General features: G+C 32.4%; 1 protein-coding gene across 4 annotated transcripts; it reads left to right on the top strand.

Moving 5' to 3' along the window:
- Window positions 1-418: 418 nt before the first annotated feature.
- LOC118028023 (RHOMBOID-like protein 1) lies at window positions 419-11,794 on the top strand. 4 transcript variants are annotated; one of them, XM_073405795.1, is made up of 8 exons: window positions 419-932; window positions 1,047-1,210; window positions 1,896-2,059; window positions 2,167-2,426; window positions 3,352-3,478; window positions 4,666-5,390; window positions 5,528-5,759; window positions 11,448-11,794. In XM_073405795.1, exons 1-6 carry the CDS (start codon window positions 649-651, stop codon window positions 4,786-4,788), a joined length of 1,122 nt encoding a protein of 373 aa, XP_073261896.1. In that variant the 5' UTR covers window positions 419-648; the 3' UTR covers window positions 4,789-5,390; window positions 5,528-5,759; window positions 11,448-11,794. The 4 variants fall into 4 exon arrangements, 3 of the variants coding, with proteins under 3 accessions (XP_073261896.1, XP_073261893.1, XP_034887421.1); XM_073405792.1 differs by having other exon boundaries at window positions 5,522-5,759; XM_035031530.2 differs by lacking the exon at window positions 5,528-5,759.
- Window positions 11,795-27,675: the final 15,881 nt, after the last annotated feature.

Here is a 27,675-nt window from a genome sequence, read left to right as displayed (position 1 = left end):
ATAATTTTTTGTCGAAATATATGCAATGGTTTTTTTTTCTTTTTAAAAAATTATTTTTGACATCAGCATATCAAAACGATCCAAAAAGTACAAACCGTATTCAATTTTAAACAAAAAAAAAATTAAAAATTTTTGAACCACGTTCCCAAACAACCCCTAAATTGATTCAAAGATTAATCTAAGACAATAACTTGAGTTATAAGCTGAGAGAATGAGAGAATAATTATATTATTAAAAAAAACAAAAAAGATTTTTGATAAATTATACCAGTCAAGTCAACCAGTTTCTTTATAACCTGGTCAAATAATAATATCTCTAAAAAAATAAAATTTAAGACTCAAAATCCTAATTTATTAAGAAATAAAAAAATGTAAATAAAAAAAAAAACAGACAAATCTGCCTGAAGAAATGAAAACCGAACAGAAAGAAGAAAAAAACTAGTGAAAGGAAACAGGTAAACCCAAACCAATTATCATTAATTACGCTCCTAATTAACTAAATTCCTCCTCTAACATTACGGCAATAAAAGCCAAAACCCATCGTTCCGGTCCCAGCCTCTCCCTCTCTCCATCTGCACCTACCAACCATGTCGATTTTCTGATGAATGAAAATAACTGATAATTCAATTCAAGAAAGATAAGAGTGTTGATGGGGAGGGAGGGCGCAGGGAACGACATTGTGGAGATTAAGGTACATCAAAGGCGGGAAAACAATGTAGGCTCACCACCACCGTACCAGAACAAATCTGTTTTCAAGAAATGGGTGCCATGGCTTGTCCCCTTATTTGTGGTTGCTAACATTGCTGTCTTTATTGCTGTCATGTATGTCAATGATTGCCCCACCAATTCTGGCTCTTGTGTTGCTCCTTCTTTGGGCAGATTCTCCTTTCAGCCTCTCAAAGAAAATCCCCTTCTTGGCCCCTCCTCTTCAACGTGAGCCCCCTCCATATTATAAGCATTATTATTGATCACGATGCTGGCTTGATATTTTTGGGTTTTTATTAAAATCAAGAATGGATTTGTTGGTTTGTTTATTTATTTCTGCAGTTTGGTTAAGATGGGAGCTCTTGACGTGGCTAGAGTGGTGAATAAGCACCAGAGTTGGCGTCTCATTTCTTGCATATGGCTACATGCTGGAGTCTTCCATGTGGTTGCCAACATGTTGAGTCTCCTCCTAATTGGAATTCGTCTTGAGCAAGAATTTGGGTTCTGTACGTATTTTGCCTCTGTTGTTAATTTTGTTCAAATCATATATCTGTCTGCTTTAGCCGACAAGTTTCTACGAAGATTACAACTTTTTCAAGGGACATGTGTTTGAGAATTTGCTTAAGATAATCTCGAATTAATTCTGTATCCTTTTGCATTTAATTGTGGAAACAAATTGCTTGTTTTGATTCTTTCTTGGGGGTCTAGCGGCACAGGAAACATAGAGCATATTGGATTTTCACCTGACTTTTTTGACGAGTTCAGAACATAATTGTGTGTACTGTACTAAATTTGAATGCTGTTAAATATCTTAATCTTGTGCTGTTTCCTGGTGTGAGCTGAAAACTTTTAGAAGGAATTATTGTGAAAATCTTGGGGTTTTATCCATGGAATGTCACTGATGATTCTACGTGTTTACAGTACCAAGAATTCGAAATGAATTATTTATTTTAATTGCTTGATGACTGCAGTCATATGCTAGGAATTCTCTATAGCAGTTTAATGGATTCTAATCACAGATGTTCAATAATTGTGCGTGATGAGTTTTATGAAGGATGATAATGTAAAAAGAAATAACAAGCATTGAGAAAGAATGCCTGAGCTAATAAATGAAATTGCTTCACTTCGTTCTTAAGTTATACTTTCATAATTCAAAATTATAATTTATTCTTTCAATCACCATTATTACAGTTCGAATTGGTTTGGTCTATGTCATTTCTGGCTTTGGTGGGAGTTTGTTGTCGGCTTTGTTTATTCAGACAGGTATATCTGTTGGTGCCTCCGGTGCCCTTTTTGGTCTACTAGGAGGCATGCTTTCAGAGCTGATTACGAACTGGACCATATACGCAAATAAGGTACTTTTGATTACCCTGAATAAAACGGGGTTTTTGTAAGATTTCAGCTTTGAAGTTTGCTACATATGTGGCCCAATTGTCTTATGCTTGCAGATTTTTGTGTGCAGTCAGCAGCACTGACGACTCTCCTTTGCATCATTGCAATAAATCTAGCGGTTGGACTCCTCCCACATGTGGACAACTATGCTCATATTGGAGGATTTCTCTCTGGCTTTTTTCTGGGCTTTGTGTTCTTAATTCGCCCCCAGTTTAAGTGGATCAACCAAAAAGCATGTCCTCCAGGATACATTGCACCTCCAGCTAAATCTAAACACAAGGCGTACCAGTATGTATTGTGGGTTGTATCTCTGATAGTAATCATCACTGGGTAAGTTAATTTTTGCTGTTTGGAGTTCGATATTTGCATGTTGAACTCTCGGTGGTTGCATCTCTATGATTCACGGAGGTTTTGTATTATAGTCTATGCGCTATATTAGATGAGTGAGACTAATGATTTGTTTGTTTTACGTAAAATATTTCATAAATAAAATATATTTGACATGTAAAATATTTTTTAATATTTGATTTGTAAATTATTTTCCTATAAAATAGAAAAATATTTTACAATAGTGATAATGGAGGAGGAAATGGTGCGGTGCTAAGATGGAAGTGTTGGTGAAAGAGAAGGGGTTATATAAGAAGATATGGTGGTGGGATGATAATTATGGTTGAAGAGTAAATGATTGTGGGATGGTGGTGGTTGAAGAGGAGGTGATGGTGGTCATGCTAGTGAGATGAAATTTGTGATTAAAATAATTGAATGATATTGTAAGTGTATTAATATTTGTAAAATATTTTATGAAATTTTATAAGTTAAAAATATTTTTTAGTAAATAAACTTAGTTTGAAATTTGACTGTAAAATATTTTTCATTGATTAATTCTTCTGTAAAATATTTCATGGAAAATAAATATAGAATTTAAAAAAAAAAATATTTTGGGAAAATCTGAATAACATTTTTTTTGTAAAATATTTTACTCAAGACAAAAGAGACTGTTAATTTGATAGAAAAGTTATTTGTTTCCTATAATCTGATTATTACCATGCCTGGTCTCCAATTATGTTACAACAAAATGATGAGACAACTCATTACTAGTTATGTTATTGATCTTCTACTTAATGGTTCATTTGAGGACATCATCTTGAGAAATTTCATTTTGCCTTCATATATATATATATATATATATATATATATATATATGGCATCTTTATATGTAGAAGGTTTCTTAACAGGCGTGATGCAATTATTTCAGATTTACTCTTGGGATGGTTGCACTCCTTCGAGGAGTTAATGTGAATGATCATTGTTCTTGGTGTCATTACTTGAGCTGCGTTCCTACTTCATTATGGAGCTGCAAGTCTCGGCAAGTTTATTGTCAGGTAACTATAACCCACACATATAACTGTATGTATGTTATCTTGGTGCTCAAGTGGCATTTTAACTCGGACACAAACGGAAGCAAAGGATAACAAAATTTATTGAAAGTTGACATTTTTAAATATTAAGAACAACATGACTATGAAAAGATATTCAAAATATTTAATTTTTATTCATGCTACAATCCTTTATATATGAAAAACTATAAAACCCTAGTAATATAAATAAGAAAGATAAAATAGAAAAAAATATTTCTTCAAATAAGAAAAACTAGAAAAGTATAATAATATAAAATAAAAAAAATAACTGAAAAAAAAATAACCGAGAAAACTGCCCCGGTTAAAAGAATTAGCCCCCAAGTTCATATCTTAGTCAGAAAATATCCTTCACCACAAAACATTTTGTGTAAGGATGTTTGAGCTAATCTCTTTTGTTGGGCTAATTCAACAGGGATCAATGTGAGCTACCCAATTGAGGTAGCTGACTGTGTAGACTGCCTAATTATATATCCAATCACCAAGGTTTTCAATAATAATAATTAATGAAAATAACACATTAGTTTTGGATGTTTTTTTCTTGAGGGTAACCTCCGTTACCCTTTTCCACACGTGAGCATGTCATGTTTTCAATATTTTCTAGTCATGATTATTCAAACAATACTTAACAATCAACTACAATGAAGAATTGTTGGGTTTCAATATCAATAGATGCATACATAAGTAAAGTAAAGGTTAACATAGGTTTCTTACAAGTTAAAAAAGATTAAGAACAACTATAACTACAAGAAATACCCAAAATATTTCAATTTTTATTTATTTAATCTCAATTGTCAAAGTTATTATAGCCATTTATGTATAAAAAAACTATAAAACTCTATTGATTATGAATAGGAAATGTAAAATAGAAAAATTATTACTTCAAATAGTAAAAAACTAGAAAAAGATAATAATATAAAATAAAAAAAATAAAGATACGGAAAAAAAAAACTACTAAACAGAAAAGGAAGAAATAAAAATAACTGAGGAAAATATTTTATTTTCCTAAAATAGCTTACTGCATCACATTCCTCAATGCGTGTTAATGCTCTGGTGTATTGTGCCTTCATCCTTGAACATTGTGCAATTAAATCTTTTGAATACAATTATTATCAGCAACCTCTGTTGAAGCCATGTACGTGTTGTTTTTCCAGTCGTCTCAACTTGGAAATCAACTGAACTTGACGTGCTTGAGCAATGGGAAAAGCAACCTGTATTATTTGTCTGCTGACGACCTGTCCAAGGTTCAGCAGCTGTGCGCTCAGCTCTGCAGTTGATGTGCACCCTGTACACGATAGATTGATCGAACTATATAGTTTTACAAACTGGTGAATTTATATGATTCATTTATCCAAATGTAAAAAACACTCTTCGATGACCGCCACATGATGATATATAACTTCATGGATTTCTATATACTCTGCATGGTTCAAACTTCATGCTCTCTCTTTATGATTCTTGGGATATTGGCAAGAATAGCAGATCAATTTTATACGAACTAATGAACAGTGTAAACACAATATTTTTGTTCCACCATGGCTTCCATACTTTTTACCTATATGATGATTGTTTTTTCACGTTGTTTGAAACAACGATGCTTGAAACAGAGTTCATGAAATTCCATTAAAAATACAGTCGTGATCTGGCTAACCTCATCCAACAATTATGAATCAAGTGATTAAAAAGGCCTCACGAGGCCCAGTTAGAGTCATTAGCCTAAACTACTAGGGCCCTGATAAAGAAGAAAAGGCCCAACGTACAAGAACCCCCTGAAAGCTAAGCATCCCCTGCAGCTGAGCTGCAAACAATCTCTCTCTCTCTCTCTCTCTCTGCGTCTCTGCTCGTCGAGTTGATTTTGAGGTTTTGCAGAGGAAACCTGGTGAGTCCTCTTTATTTAATATTTAACATTTTAATGTGTCCGATATTGAGCAATGAAAATATAGTCAGTAGTTTGTAAATCGGGTCCTTTCCGATTTTATATTCTCAGTTGTAAAGATATATTTCTTGCAGTGACAGCGGGTATGCTGGGAGACAGGTGGTTGGGTAATTCATAGCTGTTAGGTTGTCATCAGATGTAGTGATTGTTGATATTCTATTCAGTAGCAGTCTCGACATGTGGAGATTCATCAGCTTTTTATTTAACTTAAGCGATTATATCGTGTCATGCTTTAATAAATTTCTTCTTCTTGGAAACTGCCGTGAGCGAAAGCATTGTTAGAAGATATCATAGACCATCAAAAGCTTTGGGGTAATCATTGGTTTCTATGCTTTATATTTTATGTTTTCAAAGAATTAGCAGCAAGCACTCTGTACGAGTTTTCTTCATCTCTTTTGAAAAAGTATTTTATTAAGGAAGAAAGACGACACCTTTAAAGACATGTGAGGAGGAACACACCAGAGGGAAGCCAGGAAAACTTTCCTACTCCAAAATTTTAGAATTACTTTAACTCTGTATGCATTAGGCTGATTTTTTGCACTGCCATAGCACTTTGCCTTAAGAGTTCCCATAGCTCCCCAAGCTGTTAGAATTCTCCTTTTCTGATGTTATAGAGCATCCATGTGTTGAAATTGTTAATTTCTAATCCGCAAATAAGCTAGAGACTTTATTCTGCTCATCTATGACTTGTTGAATAACCATTTCATTAACCCAAAACATTTCTTTCCCTTCTCCATTCCCGTGCTATATTAGGAGCAAGAATCATGATATCATTATGCATAAAAAATAACATGGCTGCATTGCCTTTGCAATTTATGTTTTTATGCCATACTGCAATAATAATATAAGGGATTGGCCACCATTGGATGGCTGTAAGAGTTTGCAATACATCACAAAACCTGCTTGCTAATGTTACTGAAAACCTGACATGAAATTAGCAGTTTTGGGTTTGGCCTATTTTTAGTGTTAAATGATTGTCTCAATCTGAGATGAATCCATTTTATTTAAAGGAACATAGGAATCGTGTTGTGTTACAATAAATAGCTCATTCTCTCTTAAGTGCTTTTACATAATTAACCGAACAGTTTTATATTTTGGAGTGACTGATTTATCTGAATACTTAGTTGATGCGATATGAACATGGCCCACCAGCATGATTTGTCACCCCACTTATATTTATATAAAATAAGCATGCCCCAATTTACCACATTTTGGGGTAACCCAGATTCTACCAAATATGTGGGATGGTAATATAAATGTGGGATATACGAAAAGCTAGAATGTGATAGGTATGTCTTGAGCTCAAGTCATTTTCTTTGCAGAGCAAGATTTAAGGTTATGCGCATATCGGATGAGATACAAGAAAGAAATGATTTTACCAAATTGTGTAAAATGTGCTCAATTTGGTGAGAAGCTAGAATGTAACAGGGATGTCTTGAGTTGAAGTCATTTTTTCAAATACTTTAGACTTTTTAAGGTTTGTCAGGATATATACTTGATCAGTGCTATGTAATATGGATGGTATGGAAGATGAGCTTCCTCATTTGGTGAGAAGCTAAACTGTGATAGGCATGTCTTGAGTTGAAGTCATTTTTTTTCAAATACCTTTGACTTTTTAAGGTTTGCCAAGATCTACACTTGATGAGTGCTATGTATCATACAAGGATACAATATGGATGGTATGGAAGATGAGCTTACTCCTAGCTTTGTGTCAAAAATTGACAACAATAAGAGTTACAATGTAGAAATTGAGAGACTTTCATCCTCACTAGCTTGATGAATGCAAAAGAATCAATTTTGATTCTTGGTTGTGAATGGAAGGAAGATCTTACAAAAAAAAAAAAAGAATGTAGTTAATGCAGGTAAAGAAGATAGAACCTGCCAATGAAGAGGATGAGGATGGATTGATGAATGAAGAAATCATTGAAAATGAGGCAAAAGATAAGGTAGAGGAGCTTAATGAATAAGATAGTCTAGTTGTTGGAGGTGAAAATGAGAGAATATTTGAAGGATGGCATTGATAATAGAGAGAAAGCAAAAGGTGAAGGATAAAAAACTCATGATGGCAAATCCTAGGAAAAAAGTAGACACCTTAAGGGAAAAGGGGAAAGGGGAAGGAAGAAGGTAGTTTCAAGGGTTGGGAATGCAAGGATTGCCAATAGTACAAATGACGAATAAACTTCAAGTAAAATGATGAAAAAGAAGAATGAGATTATGAGGATGATATTTACGTGTAGCTCCAAAACAAAATAGGATTGCTATCATTACAAGCTTTTTGGATTGCCTGTGGGAAAAAGGGATATTGTATTAAGTATTTTCAAAGGAATGGAGCTATTCTTGTTTGATTTTGATTAGAGGTTGATGTATGGTATTTGTAAAGCCACATGGCTTGAAGGTTATAACATTGAGTTGAAGGCTTTGAACTTGGCATTCCATTCTAAGGTTAGTATTTGAACTCTTTTTTTTTTTTTTTTACTATATTTCAATCCATCATGGTTTATTCAAAAGTAGTGTTAGGTCTAGATTTGTATTGCTTTCTAAACAAAGCATGAGTTTCCTTAAGAACAACTAATTTGCTTCCAGTTGAAAGGGTGTTTCTTGATTTGTGATTAGGGTTGATTAAGTTGCACTTGTGAAAATTGAGAGTAATGTGTTTTTGAGGGTTGTCTTTGTCGATTTTAGGGTTAGGTTTAGTCGATAAATATGTTAGGTGAGCTTCAACTCTCTTTATATAGATATATATACTGTAAAAAAATGGCCAAGCAAAGTAAAGATATGGAAAGTTTGAGTTTATTTTTTTTTTTTTTTTTTTCAAAATATTATAGTCAGCAAAAGTATTTTGGGAACTACCATTGCAAGAGAAAAAAAATGGGGAACCAACACATTTTCTTGATTGCATCACTCTCAGGCGGCGCAACAAAAAAATTCCCTAGTTGCACCACTCTTACTGGTGCAAACATTTGATCTATTTTTAACAACCCCTTCCTCCCTGTCTCCATCGTGAGCTTTCCTCACCTCTTGGCCTCCTTGTCTCCTTGCCTCCTTTCGCCACAAAAACCAGCAACCCCCTTCTCCTTCACTCACCACCACCTCCACCACATTCGTCACCCCCTCTTCAATAATTTAAGGTTAGCACTCTATCTCCCACTCTTAATTTTATGAATTTGGTTGTGATTTGGTTATTATGGGTTAGGGTTTATTTTGTTATTTTAGGGATTAGTTGAACTTGGATCAATTGAAGTTTAAATTATATTAATTAGGTATACTTGCATCAATTGAGTTGATAAATTACTTAAATTAGGCAGGAATTTAATAATTAGGGTTTTGGTGAATTAGATCAATTAGGTATAAATGATGTTGATTATGTAAAAATTACATAAATTACTTCAATTAAGCATAAATTTCATGAATTAGGGTTTTGTTGATTGAGTGTTTATTTAATTAGGATAGAGTTTAGTTGAAGTTAGACCAATTAGATATAAATAATGTTAATTATGTATAAATTACATCAATTGAGTTGATAAATTTCTTCCATTAGGCATAAATTTCGTGAAATAGGGTTTTGTTGAATTTAGATCAATTAGGTATGAATTTGATGAGAATATGTGACTATTAATAAGAATTTGTGTTAATTGATGAATGTGATGAGAATTTGATCAATTACGTTAACTAGGGTTTATGTGATTTGTGAGAATGTATGTTGATTAATTTTGTCAAAATTTGTCAAACTATCTAATTTTTTTGTAATTGATAAATTTTGGTGATGAATTTGTGAGAATTGTTGAATTTTGTTATATTTTGTAATTTTTATCAGACTTTTCTCCTTCCCTTACATCTCTCTTTCTCAGATCATTAAAACCCTAAGAAAAACTTGAGCTCACTGCAGTGGAGGTCTCTCTCTCTCTCTCTCCAATTCAATTAGCGCTGAATCATTTGCGTGATTGGTTTTGAAAAATGATGTATGATGCTATTGGTTTAGGGCTTAGGAAAGTAGTTATGTCATGTGGGGGACAATTGCATACAACAGTGTCTCATGATGGTCCCACAGAAACATTGAAGAGAATAATCACGGAATTGGAGAAAACGAGGTCAAAGAAGAAATCTAAAAAAAGGGACGACATTTTTGTCCAGGTTCCAGAATCCATGTCATTTTCTTGACACTGCAACTATGCCCATGATTCTCACTGTTTTTGGAACTGCACTCTTTGCAAAGCTACTCATGATGGAATGTCGTGACATTCCAATCTTGATTGGTTTTGGATTTTATTGATTTCTGAATTAATTGGATTGATTTTTTTTTTTGGAAATTGAACTCAAGTCTGATGATTAACAAGAAATGATGGAAGCACAGAATTAAGAATTCAGTTGGTCCACAATTAGGATGCTTACTCGTGAGGAATGGGAGTTCAGAGAAGTGAGGTCTAGGACTCCTTTTGAATCCAAGCTTGCTCATTCTAATACACACATAAGAACCGAAGAATCAGTGCGCATGGTGAGGCTTCCTGTTCTTTTCATTACTACTTCATTATGTAGTTTGGCTGATAAACACGTATCCATTATGGGAATGATTGTAAAGTAACAAGTGCATTTGCTCACATTTAACCCTTTAATAAGGGAATCTATAACACATGGTTATCACATGATTGTTATTTGTCACCCACTTTCCAGTTAATGGATGGCTGTGATGTTGCATCTTCTGGATTTTTTTTGTCCTTGATACCACAAACAGCTATGCAGCTTAATAAGAGGATGTCCAATATGTAGGGGTAGGAGGATGCTTACTCATGCTACAAAGCTTATTTTCATGTATCTTACTGTAATCAACTTGCATTCTGTAAAAAAAAATTTTTTTTCACCTTTTAGTATGTTAGTAAAGATTTCCATAGACTATGTCATCATCAATCATATGTGGTTTTCAAAATATTGGGGACATATGTTGCTCAGAGGTTGCCGAGATGATATATCAGGGAATATGTGATGATGCCAACTGTAGTTATAACGCATGAAAGTTTTGGAGACTACCTTGGTTTGGTTTATTTGGATATCTAGTTGCCACATCTTTGTAAATTTTTGCTTAATTATTGCATCCTTTTCCTTCAAGTGTTAGGAAACAATCAATTGATAACGAGTTTTATCCTGTAAATGCTTTCTCAGTGAATCTCATGTTGAAATTGCATGATGGTTTGCTATTTCAAAATTTGATTCTTTTTGTTTGTCAATTCACTCCCAATCTAAGTTGATGTTGTGGTGGACACTATGCTCAACAGACACAATCTAGTTCCTGGCTTGCTTAACACCTAGTAAAGTGCTCCGTTGTTTTTTAACAAATGTGTGATAAGGTTCTCTAAAATAAAGAAAAAAGAAATGCCTTGCCTCATTCATTCTTTTGGGTTATGCAAAACTTGTAGGGTCCTCTTCAGCTTTTCAAGAATGGTAGCCTGGGTAATTGAAAATTCTTTACCCCGAGCATTGGGAATTATTAGTTGCATATGCCTTGATTTTAATGTTGCTGCAAGTTGCTATTTATCAGCAGGAAGCCAGATTGATTTAATGTGCTTACAGTTGCCATTAACATTAACTGTAAAGAACATCATTAATGTAGCTATTGCTTCTTACCCTGGAAGTGAGAATATCCTACCGTGATAGTTGATGGTTTTGATTGCTTTTTACGACTTGTTTTTGAAGCCCTCTGTTTCAGAGGAGTCGTCTTCGTCTGTGTTGTTACCTTGGATGACCCTCTCTTTGTTCATGCATACCAAGCTGAAAATTGTGGTTTCTGCGTTCATACTTCATACTACAATCAGTAGAGTAAATTGTTATAATCTTGTTAATCTGATGATTTGGGAATAGGCAAATGCTTTCCACTTTCCTCTGTCCATTTATCTGAACAGTTTTCTCATCTGTTTAGCCAAATAACAGACAAAATGTGCCTCTCTTCTATGCTACTTCCATGTGAACACTAATTGTCATGTTCAATGATTTATCACTTGTTATCTGCAGGAAGACTTGAAGGAGATTGGACAACAGATGTGCTCACAGATGCCACCACTCGTGTCGAAGAGAGTGTGAAACGCAATTCATATTCTCAGCCGTCAATTACATGAAACACCCTCCTCCTCACGCCTCGTCTCAAATACTGTGACAATTACGATGCCGCCCAGTGTATATGAGTGTGTACGAACGCTGCTCGAGGGCAAACTGCAAATAAAATTGTATGACATCCTTCAGTAAACATGTAAACATTAGTTGCTGGAAGCATCACAAATTATAGTTACAGTACAATTAACCTTATAATGTGTTGTGCTTTGGTTGCTGTGATGTGTTTATGATATTCATTTTAATGCTCAGTGTTGCTAAAAAGGGTTTAATTTTATCAATTAAAAAAAATCAAAATAACAAAGACTATAATTTGGTCGCTCCTAAATCTGAAAAGAGAAAAAAATTTCTTTGTAAAAAAAGAAAAGAGAACTTTATATCTTGTTTATGTTTTTCAATCAAAAATTCAAAGCGTTTTAACAAATTGGGGAATTACACCTGCAAAACATTTCCATCGGAAGCTAAAGTTGCTCCAAATTGGTGTCCGATACATCATCACCGGGGATGATTCTCGTAATATAGCTGGCACATTATGCATCCTTTCAAGGACTATTTGCTTGCTCTTCACTCTTCATCTAAAAGCATCAAATGTCCTATGCTCATTTTCCATTATTCTTTCGTTTTCCCTTAGGCCCCAGCATCTCATTTTGCTTGGAATCAAATTCAGCGCCATGAATGGGAACAGGGTTTGAAATACTCAATGACCATCGGAGCTTTTTATTTACATTTTTGAACATACCATTGGAGCCGCTAGGCTTTTCTTTGCTAAGTTCAAACTGGAATTTGGAAAAGATGGATGAAGACGAGGGAGCAAATCATAGCTCTTTTTTTTTTGGTTTTCAAATCTGGCTCCGAGGGCTGGTTGTTTGTCGTTGACAAGAGCATTGTGGTTGTGTCTTTTGCGATGGGAAATCCATGAAATACCAAATTAAGTCCTGTCTTGGCCACCAATCCTCAAACAATCACAAATGAGGCCAATGAATAGTTTTTATTCTGTCTGGAAAGGCGATTTCTTGCATCTTTTCATGTACGGATTCAAGAACAGGCTACAGGGAAAGGGATGGCAATAAATAAGAAGGCTATTGGGATTTTATTGCTTTGCACTTGAAGGCCAGAGAAAAGGTCAATAAAAATGTGGGTAGGGCTATAATTCAGTGGGTGGGTGGAGTAATAAATTATTATTCGTAAATCATAAAGTTTTCCTAATGAAGAGGGCATGTGAACGACGATGCAAATGATGGAGGGTTGGACAGACCATAATATATTGTCTTTTGCATGCATGTGGTTGGTGGCTCTCTCATTAATGGCAATCGATTGCTTTTTACAGCACCACCTCCCCTCTGCCGTGAATCCTTTCACCCCCATTTTCTTGTTGGGCTCGGAAGATCTTGCTCTTTCGAACATCATGATAGGTAGTTATGTCGGTTGCTGTTGTCTTGTTCCTTTTTCTTTTTTCTTTTAATTTAAATTGATTGATAAAGCCATAATGAATGTTATTCTCAAATCTTTTTTTTTTTAAATCAACTTTATCTGGGCTAATTTTTCAAGTTGATTGGTTTTGATTTCGTCAACTCTGATTTATTTTTAATATAAAACTCAACTAAAATTAAATCTAAAAGGTTTCCGAGTTGATCAGATTGAATAACATTAATTGTAAAGCTACTAAAGGAAAATAGTGTTTTATGGAATAAAGGGGTAAAATTACACTGGAGATTATTCTGAGGAAAAGCAATTAATCAAAAGTCAAGCACTTTCCCGCTTGGCAACTCAAAAAAAAATCTCCAAGTGCGTTAAGATTTTGTATGCTCTAGCTAGGTCACTCGATTACTCTCAAAGTTGAAAATCTTATCCTCTTAGAATTTTAGATGACAGGAAATTTAATTTTTCTCTTTACTTTAATATATCCATCTTCTATATTAAATTAAAAATCACATCTTCAACTTTTTTCTAGTAATAACATAAATACTTTATGTAAAATGTATATATGTATTTGTTAGGAAATAATATGTTATTAAATGTATCATTATATTTGATAATTATAATTTACAAAGTTAAAAAATTTACAATTAATCTTTTTTAATATTTTAGTTTTAAATACAAGCAACATATGTGCTAAAAAAAAAAAAAAAAGCTCCATGGGGGCTTCAGAAAAGAATAGGTTAATACTTGTTTGCCAGTGTGATTACGGTTGCTTTTTAAATAGCTTTTCGTGTCAAAATGTATACCAATAATATTTTTTGATTTTTTAAAAATTATTTTTAACATCAGCACATCAAAATGATTTAAAAACACTAAAAATATATTAATTTGAAGTTAATAAAAAAATAAAAAAATTTAAATTTTTTTAAAAAGCATTTTTTTAGAAACGTAGAGACCATCTCCCGTAAAACTTGAGGCTAGTGAACTAGAAGGGAACAAATAAAGTTGAGACATAATGGCATTTCCCGCCTGCTTCACAAACGTAAAACTTTTTCAACATGGAGATTGAGTAAAGCTGAAACCAGGTTTTTTCCCAGCACGCAAAGTTTCATTGAATTAGAAAGCATGATTTGGTTGGTCCCAGGAAATCAACTAACAACATGATAAAGACTTAGGGCATATTATGTTGGGCAAAGGTTCTTTCTTGATCATCATGGCATGCAAGCTGATGCGAGTACACTTGCTTGCAGTGAGCATTATTGTTTCTATTTGCAATTATTGGTTTGGGTTCTAATTTTCAACTCTTTAATCTTCACGGTAGCCAGGAAAAAGACTGACATGCAAAATGCTCAAGATTTGAGAAAGTCCATTACAAGGCGCGCAGGGGTGGCGATTTGGTTGTTTTTAAATTGTGATTGTATTTTTTGTATTAAAATATATGTTAATGATTTTTTTTTATTTTTTTTAAAAATATTTTTAATATCAATACATTAAAATGATTTGAAAACATTAAAAATATATTAATTTAAAGTAAATAAAAAATTTTAAAAATTTTTAAAAGTGCTTTTAAAACACATAAGGAACAATCATCTAAATCTAAATTAAACAAAGATATGATAAGTTATCATAATTAAGATATCAAAATTAATATATTTGGTTTAGCTATTAATTAAACCCAAATAATATGAAATTTTTGAGATATCAGACTTTACTAACAACCAATCAAATTCAAGATGATATATCATTTATTATTGATTATTGAAAAGAACAAGGTTCAAAAAATATAAATATCTACTAAATTATTGAGATAAGGGATTCAAAACTTTATATTTCTTGGAAATTTATATATATATTTCAGAGTATTAATCATCATAAAATATAAAAACAAACATCATTTGTTTTTAAAATTTAAGATATTTTTAAATTATTTATTATCTATCCAATAAAGTTATTGACTTTAAGTCCATTACAAGGCAGGGGCGGCGGTGATGTGCTCCATCCGGAACATTTGATTTCGACAATTATCTGAACCTAATTAAAAAAAGATATGCTTAGATATTATAATTAAGATATTAGAATTAATATATTTGGTTTTCTATTAATTGAACCCAAATAATATGAAATTGTTGAGGTATCAACTTCAGTAACAACCAATCAAATTCAAAATTGTATATCATGTAATATTAAAAAAGATAATGTTCAAATGATATAATACCCACTAAACTATTGAGATAAAGAGTTCAAAACCTTTTTTTTATTTCTTACAAGCTTATATATATAAAAGAATAAACATTATTTGTTTTTAAAATTTGAGATTTTAAAAAATTATTTATTGTCTATCCAATAAAGTTATTGACTTTAAGTTATTTATTTTCACAATTACTTAGAGTTTTACCATTAATTTAATATTTTTTGAGCTAAGAAGAAAATAACTAATTACCTAAACAACCTTATCAATCACTACCCACAATCTAAACAATATTCTATTCCATAAATATTCTGGGTTTTGAGAAATAATCAACTGTGTACATACATGACCTCTGTCTCCAGATACTTATCAATTATTTTCTGATCGAAATCAATACACAATAAAAAATGGAATCTTCCAGCCATTGTGTAGCGTGAATGGTTTCCAGATTTATAGCCTGCCTGATTGTGAAGAGCAGCTCAGCAGCTGAGTAGAGTAGCCTGTGCTCTTATAATAGTCTTCCATCAATCATTTTATCTCCCGTGTGGACCCTTTTACGATCTCCCGAAGAAAAAATAAAACCCTAAGTGTCTCACCAAATCTCAAATCCCCTAGGGTCGAAGGAAATGATTTATCATTTGAAATTTGACCACCATTGTTTTCCGTGGCCTCGAACTGTCTACGCCACATTAATTATTGACCAGTAAGAAAAAAAAAAACTATACTGCTCTTGAAATCTACCAAAGCTTTGGATTTGAGCCTGCAGATTATATATCTCGTAATCCCATGGGCCATGCCATGTTGTTTTTGACCAGAGAACGCAGAACACAATACAGCAGTCATAAATAATTTATATTTTCCATGATAGATTTCATGTCTCGTTTTTGAAGAATCAGTTCTTATCTACAACATTTCTGACACTCTTTGTCTACCTTTTTAGTCAAACCGTGTTTGTAATGGAAGGATCCATGTCCCTATCCATTTATTCTGGTGTGTAAGACTTTGGTCCAGAAAAATCAGCTAGTCATGTTGGCTCTCGAGACCCAACAGCTAACAACTGCATTATTTTGCTTCACAGTTCACAAATGCATCAAAGTGGGATTCTCTCAATCTTTCTACTTGGATTCACATCCTTTTGTATCATCCAAATACTCGTGTATTTTTATAAAAGCATGAAAAAATAAATAAAAACAGTAGATCTTTACACTCTAGAAAAGATTTCCACCATCCAATATTATCCAAAATGAAGGATTTTTTTTTAAGAAAAACAAAAAGAGGTCACATTCTGATGGGATGGTAACATGGCCGATGGTCCATAGCCCTTCTCATTTGATATGTTCAAGTATCTATACAACATACGAGTACAATATTTAGAAGATCACATGGGATTGAAGGACCATGCATATGCATAGCTGAAGATTGTGGGGTTACTTTTGTTTGTCGTCATTGCCAAGTCTTCTCTGCCCACATGCTTACGGCTATGCTATCTTTCTTCTCACCCACATGCAGTAATCTTGCTGCGTCCAGGTCTCCTAACCCAGCCTCGTCCTCTCTTTCCATATTTGACACAGCTAATGATGCCATCCTTTCAGAGAAGTCGAATCAGCCTTTCCTGTAAGGAACTGGGTTACATCTCATGGTGCCTGCCTCTGTACGTATACAAATGCACACGTACTAAGCTAGGCTATCTAGCTAGGGCACTTAGCCTCAAGTTTTTTTTTTTTTTTTTTTCAATACAAGAAACCACCTCCTAAAAAATATATTTTATGAGTTCATAAACAAGTAAAATTTAATTGTTTCAGATTTTTATAAAAAATACATGTTTTTAACTTAAATTCAAGAGATCTCAACCCCTTTATCATTATACGCACTTAGTCTCATCGCTGCCAACTAAATTAAAAACATGCATGTCGATTGATAGACTATGATGCTGCACATATTCCTTATCTTTAAAGTCTACAATTCTACGTAGAAAAAGCGAGGATCTTAAAGCCAGGAGTCAATAATCACGCCTAAACTGGTGGCTTCATACACGACCAAACCTCGCAATACTCAGATCTGAGTCTCGTGTGTGGAAAAGGGGCTTACAAAACTATGCACATTCAAAGTCCTCTCGAAGAAACTGAGAAGCAAAGTCAGCTGATGGAGGGGGGCAGGTAAGTGCCACCAATAACACCATTACCAAATTAATTAATGGTCGCTGCCTAGCTACCCAGGAAGGAAGCACGCCCTTCAAGCCACGCATTTCACTTTATTAGAGCAAACAATCTTGGACGACTCAAAGGTTTCCGACGACAGACCCATGTGGTCTCATTATTCTTCGCAGACATTAAGCTAAGGACTGGAATTCAAACATTTAGGTACAAATCAATGTTGCACCCTTAATCACGTATAAGAGAGATCGTCATCAAAGAAATGTATTTATATATTTTTATCTAATTACATGATAGCAACATTCTCCTCAATATTTATCAAACTTAATAATTTGAACCACAATAATAACGACCTAGATCTTTTTCCCATTCCATAATCTATTTTTTATTGGATTTCATTATAAATTAGTTACTTAGTTTAATAAAGCTCTCAAATAGACAAATTAGACAGTTTAAACTTCATGATATATCATATTAATAAAACCTCAATTATTGATTTTGAAATTAATAATTTAAATTCTTTATAGCAATAAAACCACCAATTTTCTTTCTATAAAACAATTGCTGCCATCCTCTAACTTACAAGAACGAAATATTCTAAATTACTGAAATCCAAAGCAAATGGTTTGAATTTTGCTAACATAGCACCCATATTTTAATAACTTAAGAGGGGTGGGGGTGAGAAAAAAAAAATTAAAAAACCAATTAAACCGAGAAAACTAAAAAAAAAAATAACCGAAAAAATCTGAACCGTAAAAAAATTGATTAAAATTTTAAAAAAACCTGAACCGAACTGAACCCAAACAAAAAAAAACTGGAAAAAATCCTAGTCAAACTAGTTTAAAACATATTTTGTTTTTTTAAATAATAATTTTAGTTTGGTTATTTTTTTAATAAAAACAAAACAAAATCGAAAATGATCACTATTAAAAAAAAAAATTTAAAAAAAATATCTATAATTACAAAGACATAAGGAATCAAGAAAGTTAAAAAATTGAAAAACAAACAAACAAATTACTCAGTTAGATATTGCAAATAACCCAAAAAGAAAAAAACAATGATAAGGGCACTTGAAAGCACGATATGCATCTACCTAATATATAAACAACCAAATAACAAAATTCCAAAGAGACTCTCTTTTAGATTTCATGTAATCTAATAATATAAGACAAGATCATATATAAACCACCTTAGCAACAAATCAAATACTTTTATTGTTAAATCAAAGGATATTTTCATAGCAGCATTGCCCGACATAAAGTATAAGACAAAAGGCTAGCTCGATCAAGTTTGGTTAAGCCATATAAACAGGCAAGAAATTGTCAACCACTAAAGTATAATGCACATTAATTGAAGCTGGAAATTAATTATTATAAAAATTGCTATTGTCACTCTTGTATATGTACGACTTTGGCACTCCATGTTCATACAATGAACAAACAAAATTTAACAATTATCAAAATGTACGAGTGCTGATCTTAATTATGACCCTGTGATAGGTTTAAAATCGAATTGCATGCCTCTTTTGGTTTTAGATTTTGCTACGATGCATGATAAAAATGATAGCTAATCTTATTGGAAGCGTCAAAGACTGTATTAATTTATTGGAAATTTGTTTAATTAATATGATTTAAATAAATTATAAACGAATGAAAAATTAATTAATTTTTTTTTTGAATTTTTTATATTTAATTCTTGATTTATAATGACTAATTAAATATTGATAATGATATGAATTAGTTCTTCAACCTTTTAATTTTCAAAATTTATTAGAAAAAGGGGTGAAGAAAGAGTTTTTAACTTTCAAAATATTTTTGCATATTTATATATTTAGACATATATATACCCTAGGCTTTCCTTGAATATATATTTTTTTTATGTTTTGTATGCTCTTAATATAATAAATTAAACATCTTTTCTCATTAATCTAATATAATACAACATATTTTGAATACATTAATAAGGCTTTATTGTTGTTGTTGTTGTTTTATGTAAACATATCAGACTTTGTTTAGTTTATCATGCGAAGAAAAATAATATAGATTGTATAGATTATTGTTAAAGAGGATTTTAGCATCTTTAAGATTTAAGATATAATTGAACTACCTTTTAATTCGTGATATTATAACATATAGATTTCTATCAATACTATATGTTTTAGACCTTGTTTATTTTTGTGTTTCAAAAACGCTTTTAAAAATATATATTTTTTCTTTACTTCAAATTATTAGTTTTTTGGTGTTTTCAAATAATTTTGATTTGTTTATTTTAAAAATAAATTATTTTTTAATAAAATATTATTTCAATATATTTCCAAGCGAAAAATATTTTGAAAAGCAACCACTACCACAATACCAAACATGTTTTTAATCTATAACCTTATGGTTTGTTTACAAGCTTTATGTTTTTTTCTCTTTAATTTTATAAGGTTGTTATATATCTTTGTTTTAAAATTATTGTTTATCTTATAAAATTGTAATTCATGTAATTTATTTGAATTTGTTTGAGTTGTTGCATGATATATATATTTTTATGAACTAGGCTTTTATAGACCATGTTTATATCTTTGTTTAGTATATACATGTTTTGGCAAAGATGTTGGTATAATCATGCTTTTTTTCTTTCTTGTTTAAGCATATAGTTTTTACATAATGCATGTTTAATTTGAAATAAAATAAACAAAAATATTTCTTTTTTATCTTTCATAATTTAATTTTTATTTATTTATTTATCAAGTTGCTTTATTACAAGTTTTATTTATTATATTACTTGCTTATTTTGGAGCTGGAATATTTATTTATAAATATTATTAACCATTGTTTTTAACCTAAGAGTTGATTTTTCCGACCAATATTATTTTGACAAGTACTACTTCAGTATTGAGGGTTGTACTATCACCTTTTATGGTGCATAATGAGAAACCTGAAAATTTTAATGGACTAGACTTTAAACGGTGACATCAAAAAATATTGATGTATGTGTCCACCTCGAACATGGTTAAGTTCTTATAGGAAAAAAGTGCTAAAGTCAAATGATGATTTTGATCTTGTTATTATAATAGCTTTGGACGTATGGAATCATGATGATTTCATCCATAAAAATTACATCCTGAATAAATTAAATAATACTCAATATCATATATATCGTTCAATTAAGAGTGCAAAGATACCTTGGACAAAAAGTTCAATGTTGAAGTTGTCGTTATGAAAAGGTGTATAGTCGATAAATTTCGAAATCTCCAGGAATTGCATCATAGCTATCTTGTTGGTTTTGTTCACATATAAGTTATTGTTCACATATATGAAAAGTCAGTGTTATGAATATATACGATTTAGTAAGTTATGTTTAAAGAGATTGAGTTTTAAACGGGATCATTTATGACCCCTCCAATCTTTCTTAGAAACTTATTTAGTGAAAGCATTATTCACACGACACTATTTTTGTATATGTTACAGTTTGTAAGTGAAATAATGATAGTTAAACTAATCACATTGAACAAAATAAGGCTCAACAAAGTAACCCAAGAAAATGAATGAATGTTTGAAGCCAATATCAACAAGTTTGATTACCTCGCTGATGAAGTTTTGGAAATAAGCATGTTTATTGTTTCCAAAGTTAACTTGATTAAAAATTTTGAGCAGCAATGGGTTGATATTGGTGCAATAATACATGTTTACACCAAGAAAAGAATGTTTCACTTGCAAAGAAGTTGATGGAGAAAACTTATACATGAAATAGTCATCAACCTTCAAGGTACTAAGTGTTAGAAAAGTCATATTAAAGATGAACTTAAGAAAGCTTCTTACCTTTAACAATAGGGGCGTTTAGAAAAATCAACTCATCTTTACTATTTGTATTATATGACCTGACATGACCCATTAAGTTGAATAATGTGGATACTACAAATGATAGCAGGTAAAAAGGTAAAATAAATGAGTATCATAGGTCAGGTACGGGCTGGAATTTTTAAAACCTCTTCAACCTGACCCAACCCGTATAACCCAATGTAAGTAATCCCAGTCTTTGGTATAAATAGTATTTTTCTTTCTCTAATTTTTTTTCCTTTTATGGTCACCTCTTTTCTCTTAATCTCTTTCCCTTCAATTATCTTCTTCAAACTTCATGTTTTTAATTACTTATCATTTTTTTTTTATTTCTTACCTCTATAATGGATTCTCTTTTGCAACTTGATATTTTTTTTTAGAATCATAAAAAAATAATGAAATTAATATGCTCAAGCTCAACCCATGGATATTTTTTATATCCATAAAAGTTTTAGCTCAACTTGATATATCCAACTTGCTTGGCTAAAAAAATAGAATGGATCGAGTTTATATTTTGTAAAATATGAATAAAAACAGACAATCTTTTCACTGATTTCTAAAGAGACAATTTCATATGAATTTTTTTTCTTTAAATTTCTTAAAACAAAACTTAAGATTTTGTTTGTTTTGAATTTTTATTTATTGAAAATAGGCTATTTGGTTTACACACCTCTTGAAACTTTTATGCAAGATAATATAGGAACTATGTTAGGCATTTTTGTATTAAATCCATCAAAAAGCACGTGACACGCACTCGTGAACCTTTCCCTTTCAAAATTCTCCCCAAAAAAGCATTAGTTTATATCAATTTTTTTATTTTAGCAATGTGCTCCTACTACATCAAAGTAGTTTGGGACAATTCTTATGTATTGGATTATTGGTTAATTTTTTGATTTTGACAGTCTAATCTAGGGATGATTATTTTTAGTTCGGTCTAATTCTTACCTATAAAAACAACCAAACTAAAATTGTGTAACATACAAAAAATAAAAACAAAATTGGTTCTAACCAACCGGTTTCGGTTCTATTCAATTTGGTTATTTATATAAAAAACTAAAACCCAATCAACCGGTTTTGGTTCGGTTCGATTCAATTATTTTATATTAAAAACCAAAAACTATATTGTTTTTGGGTTTTTTGGACTTTCTGATGGGTTTCAGTTTTGGTTTGGTTTAATTTTTTTATTCGATTTGGTTTTATTTTTAACTAAAACGGTTCGGTTTGGTTGAGGTTTTTTGGTTTCAGGCTTCTGAAACCAAAAATGGAACTGAAATGAATATTTTTTTAAATATTCAAATTGGTTTTTTTTCATGATTCAGTTTTTATGGTTATTTTTTTCGGTTTAATCAGTTTGTTGGTTGTTTTGCTACCCCTAGTCTAATCCATTCTCTCAAGCTAAGGAGGCTAATGCTTGGTGCCTGATATCTACAAAAGGTCTCATTTGATGAATTTAATGACTCTCTGATGCTTAAGTAATTTTTTTTTTAAGAAAATACAACCATATTTTTTAGAGACTCTGAGAATAAATATACCATAGAAATTCAAGATTATCATCGGGATAAGATATCTTTGATTCATCAGGATAAAATATCTTTGACTCATTAAAATAAAATATGGAGCCTAAGGTTCTTTGGGGCTAAAAATAGTATGGGCTTAGTGTCTGGCTAAGCATATAGATGGTGTGGCTGACACCTCACCAGACCCTCATATGTTCAGTCTCAGCGCTTGGCTAAGCCTATAGATGGTAGGTCTGGCATCTTGTCAGACCCATGTATATTCGAGCTCAATGCTTGGCTGGCCTCGAAATTGATGAGTTTAACATCTTTTTAGACCCATATATGTACAAGATTATTGTTGGTTGAGGTTATTACCTTGTCTTTAGTTACTATTTTAGAAAAGAGGGTCTGAATAAAAGAAAAAAAAATATTGATCTATTAGCAACACCTAAAATCTTTGTGTTGTTCGCAATAATTTTGAAAGTCTTAGTTAGTAGCAGATGAAAGCCTTTTTACCTTCTCTTTAAGATTTTGCGTGTTCCATATAAGACTATTAGGATTCTCACGCTTAGGTGGCTTGCCTTTATCGAGAGGAGGTGTCCATTGAAAAACAAAACAATGGTTGGCTTTCAATGCAGTAATTGAGTTGATTTTTTAAGATATGTGATGACATGAAAGGTTTGTCATTTGATGGTGGGAATGAAAAGATTTTTTTTTAAATCTTGGTCATTCTTGCCTTTTGACTTTTGTTTTGTTTTCACTTTCTGTGATTTTTGAAAATCTACTCCTGCGATAAGACCCCAAATCATTTATGTTCTAAACCAAGAGGAGAAATACCCACTTCAGATATTTCCTTTTGTCATAACCTTTCTTCTTGTCTTTCTTTTAAACAGAACAAATATACCTTAGAAGCATCAGATCTGTTTCTAAAAAAGAGGTGTTCATGTTCCCGATAAGAAGTTCAAGTTTCAACTAAAGTCTAAAAGAAATAGCAAGGGACAACGGTATATTAGATTATGTCCCAAGACAAGAAGAGGTGTTATATTGGCATCACCATGTGATAGGGAGGTGAGAAAATCTTCTTGCATTAGTCATTCTCTTGTCCATGTTAAAGATACCTAGGAGAGAGGGTCTTGTAGGTGTCCTTCTCCTGCTCTTTTTAGAGATACTCAGGAGAGAAGGAGGTTTCCCCAGACTCTTAAGAATGACGTCCCTAGCAGTATAAGTGCTAAGGATGTAGAATATGTGGCTCACCACCAATTGAAAGAGTACGTGGCTTAAATGTCTGACCCTGTTGAACGTATCAACAAGCAAACCCTAAGCTCTGCCTAGAGTTATTTTGAAATTATTGTTGCTATTTGTATGTATATAATCGGGTATTCCTTCCCTCTTTAAGGGTTCACGAGGGAAGTATTTAGCTACTAGTAGCTAGATCTAAGCTAACTGCATCTTAATGGATGGACAATTCCATTCTCTTTTAAAATTTTTTGTAGGATCGTCAGGCTCGAACTTACAATTAATGTCTTCAAAAACTGCTACCAATTAGTTGTTATCACCAATAGTGGTAATGACATGCGTTGTTGTTTTTTTTTTTTTTTTTTTTTACCTTTACCAATAGAAACAACATTGTTATGAAGAACACTTTGTTTGGGAAGCCAACTCATGTCAAGAAGTGGAGGGGAAGATGGTTGGTTGTAAGATTTAATGGGACACTCAATCCCAGAAAGGGGATGCAACTAATCTGGGGTTATTCTTATTATTAAAGATCCCTCTCTGTGAAGTAAACAATAAGCCTCATCTAAGCTCGAATGAGGAGAAAAATTATGTTGTGCTAACCTCAACTTCAATTGAATATGAAGTCTATATGATGGCCAAAGGATATTACCTAGTTGTCTTCCAAAGTATGTTGCTTCCCTACTCTTTTTTCTCTCTTTTTTGTATTTGTTTCTGAACTTCTTTCTTTTTGTTTTTGCAGGGCTAATAGCTGAAGGAGAAGGAGAAACTTCAGCAAGGCCTATAAAATAGAGTTTACCTCAAGGGCCCTTATCTTTCATAGTTGGTGGAGACAAAGGTGAAGGGGTGATGAGGGACTCCCCTATCATTATCGATGAACTCTTTGCTTTTGAGGGTTCTGTTTTTGATGAGATAATGGTAGGGGCTATAATCCCAACAAAAGTTTGGGGCAGTGATCCTCCCCTAGCTAGGGAAAAAACATCTAACTCCCCTCATAGTGATTATAGGTGTTGTTGTTTTTTTAAGAGAAAGGTCTTTACCCTAATGGAAACCCATGTTCCAGCTCTATTTATAGAGGCTCTTGAGATGATGTTTTCTTAAAAATATCCGAATTAAGAAGATATTTTTTTTATAAGTGTCCCCTTATTAGTTCGGATATATTTGTAGTTAATTGTTAAGAATTGTTGACACATAGACGGAGCAAGTGTGCCAACAATTACAGAAAAGTTTGTAATATGTCTCGTTGTGATTGTGCTTAGATAATTTACCTTTGATGGTGATTAAAGACGTCAATAACCTTGCTTTTAAAAGAACACACACTAATTTTTTTATCAGTTGCCATAGACGGTGCCAATTGATATGCTCCTGAAAAATCCAAGTAGCTTGGGGACAATGTTTATATCTTGGATAGTCGATTAATCTCTTGATTCTGGTAGTCTGACCTATTCTCCCTAGCCAAGAAGTTTGGTGGTTGGGTGGTGTCTGATACCTGTTAGAAGTATTCTTTGGTAAATTTAAAGACTCTTCGATGCTTAAGTAAGTATCTTATTGAGAGAAAATACAATCATATTTTAGAGAGAAACTTTGATAGTAAATATGTCATAGATAATCGAGATTCTTCCTTTTCTTTGAAGGATCCCTTTGTATTTATAATCTATAAGTCTCTTTATATGAGAGAAGAGGATAAAATATAAGCAAAATATCTCTGACTCATTAAGATGAAACATCTCTAACTTATTAAAGTAAAATATCTTTGACTAAATCTAAAGATGCTAGGTTATTATCTTAATTTTTATTACTCTATTAGAAAAGAGAACCTAAGTAAAAGGAAAAGAAAAAAAAAAGGCTTATCCATCGTTTAGTATCATCAAATTTTTAGTTACATTATAATGAAAACAATTGAGTTAAGGGAGTAAACCGAACTTTACTCATCAATCATCACACGGCACGATAGTTGAACCACCACCCACTCTAGGTTCCTTTGCATTCTCATTCTCATTCTCAATGCTAACAAGTTTGATGCATAGTGAGCTAAGATGATAATAAAACGTATAAAAAGAACCATGATCCAATTGAAAATTACCTTTAACTAAACTATGGAAAAAAGAGAGTTTTAGAGGACTAAAGTTACCCAAACTAAATTGAAATTCTCCAAGACGTGCCACGTGGTAAATCAACTGGCTCCCACTCGGATAAAAAAAGAAAAAAAAAAAAAGAAAGAAAGAAGAGAGACTCATTTAGGGTTACAGTCACTGAGGAGAGAAGAGAGGAGACAATTATAAAGAAAAGAATGTCCGATTACCCAAATGCAATGTTTGTATAAATTATTGTTAATTTAATGAGAAGTAAGAAAACAAAATACAATACTAGATTGTTATTCCTAGTTGGTCGATGTCAACTTTAATTATACCTAATTTCCATCTTCCTTTCCGACCAAATTTCAAATAATCAAACATTACTTCCGTCTCCGACAACTAATTATCAAAGGCAGCTCACTGGGCACGTAAAATAAGTTTAAAAAGATAATGAAATGACACGACTTAAGCCAGAACATGCATGCATTGATGTGTTTTTGTTTACGCGGTGTCTCATGTTTTCTTTTTTAATTTTGAATTGTTTTAATTTTAAAGTAAATTTCAAGAAATAAAGTAATATTTTAAAATATTCACAGACTAGAATATTTTAAAAAATACTGCTGCTGCAGTACCAAATTCAACGGGTCACCAGACACCAGGGAAATGTAAACGTATTAAAAATAAGAGAAACTTCAAAAAGAGCAGGCGTGGAGAGTAGTGATTGTCTGTGTGCGCGTGTGTCTCGAGAAGGTGCTTCCGTACGGCCCGCTTATACAGCTAAAGATGGACCGGTGATCACGGGGATTAAGTGGGTCCCATTTCCCACGTTGGATGCTTTGCCTGTCACTGATGTTCAGTGTCGTCTTCTAGCTGGGTTTTAGCTTTCTTTTTTTCTTTTCTTTTTTTAATTTATAATTGGGTTTTTTTTAGCTTGGATGAATCTCCGACCCCATCAAATCTTTTTATGGGTCTACTGTGACAAATCACAACCGCTGATCACGCCTCAATTCTGCTTGACAGCAAGGCCACTCCCCTGTTGATATTGCCCCTTCTCTCTTCTTACGCACCTCACTGTTTGCTTTACTTTTACTTTTACTTTTATATTATGCAGTCTATAATTTGACTGTTTTTTCCACGTATTATCCTCTTGGTTCCTCCAGTGATGTCACTGTAACTCAGCATGAGATACAATGGCCATCAAGGACATTTATGTCTTATCAGGCAAAATAGAAGGACTATTGTGAAGATTCCTAATGCTAAAAGCAAGAAACACCTTTTTTTTTTTATAAAAAAAATATTTTTTATTTAGAAATATATTAAAATAATTTTTTTATTTTTAAAATTAACATATTAAAATATAAAAATAATTAATTAATTTTTTTTAAAAAAAAACACATTATAACCATACAAACAAACAAACACCAACACAATCAAACACTACCATAATCTCCAATCAATTTGGAGATGCGCGTCTAAATTTAAGGAAGACCCCACACATATCCGTATAAGGTTTGGGAATTAACATAATTTATTAAATACGTGCCATAAAGAAAGTGGGAGATGGAGTTAATTTTTTCCTCATTTTTGTTCACACATGAAGAAGTAGAATGTGTTCAATGATGGTTTTGTTTGAAAATTCCAAATTGTGCCCTTCTAGCCTACCTCGCCTCCTCTTTAAGTAGTCAGCTCCCATGCTCTGAGCCCTTCACATCCCCATTAAGTCACTCTCTCTCTCTCCTCTCTC

Source organism: Populus alba, chromosome 1 (genome assembly GCF_005239225.2).
Source record: "Populus alba chromosome 1, ASM523922v2, whole genome shotgun sequence".
NCBI classification, from domain to species: domain Eukaryota; kingdom Viridiplantae; phylum Streptophyta; class Magnoliopsida; order Malpighiales; family Salicaceae; genus Populus; species Populus alba.
The sequence above is the reverse complement of the archived record's forward strand: the minus strand, read 5'-3'. Positions and strand labels throughout refer to the sequence as shown.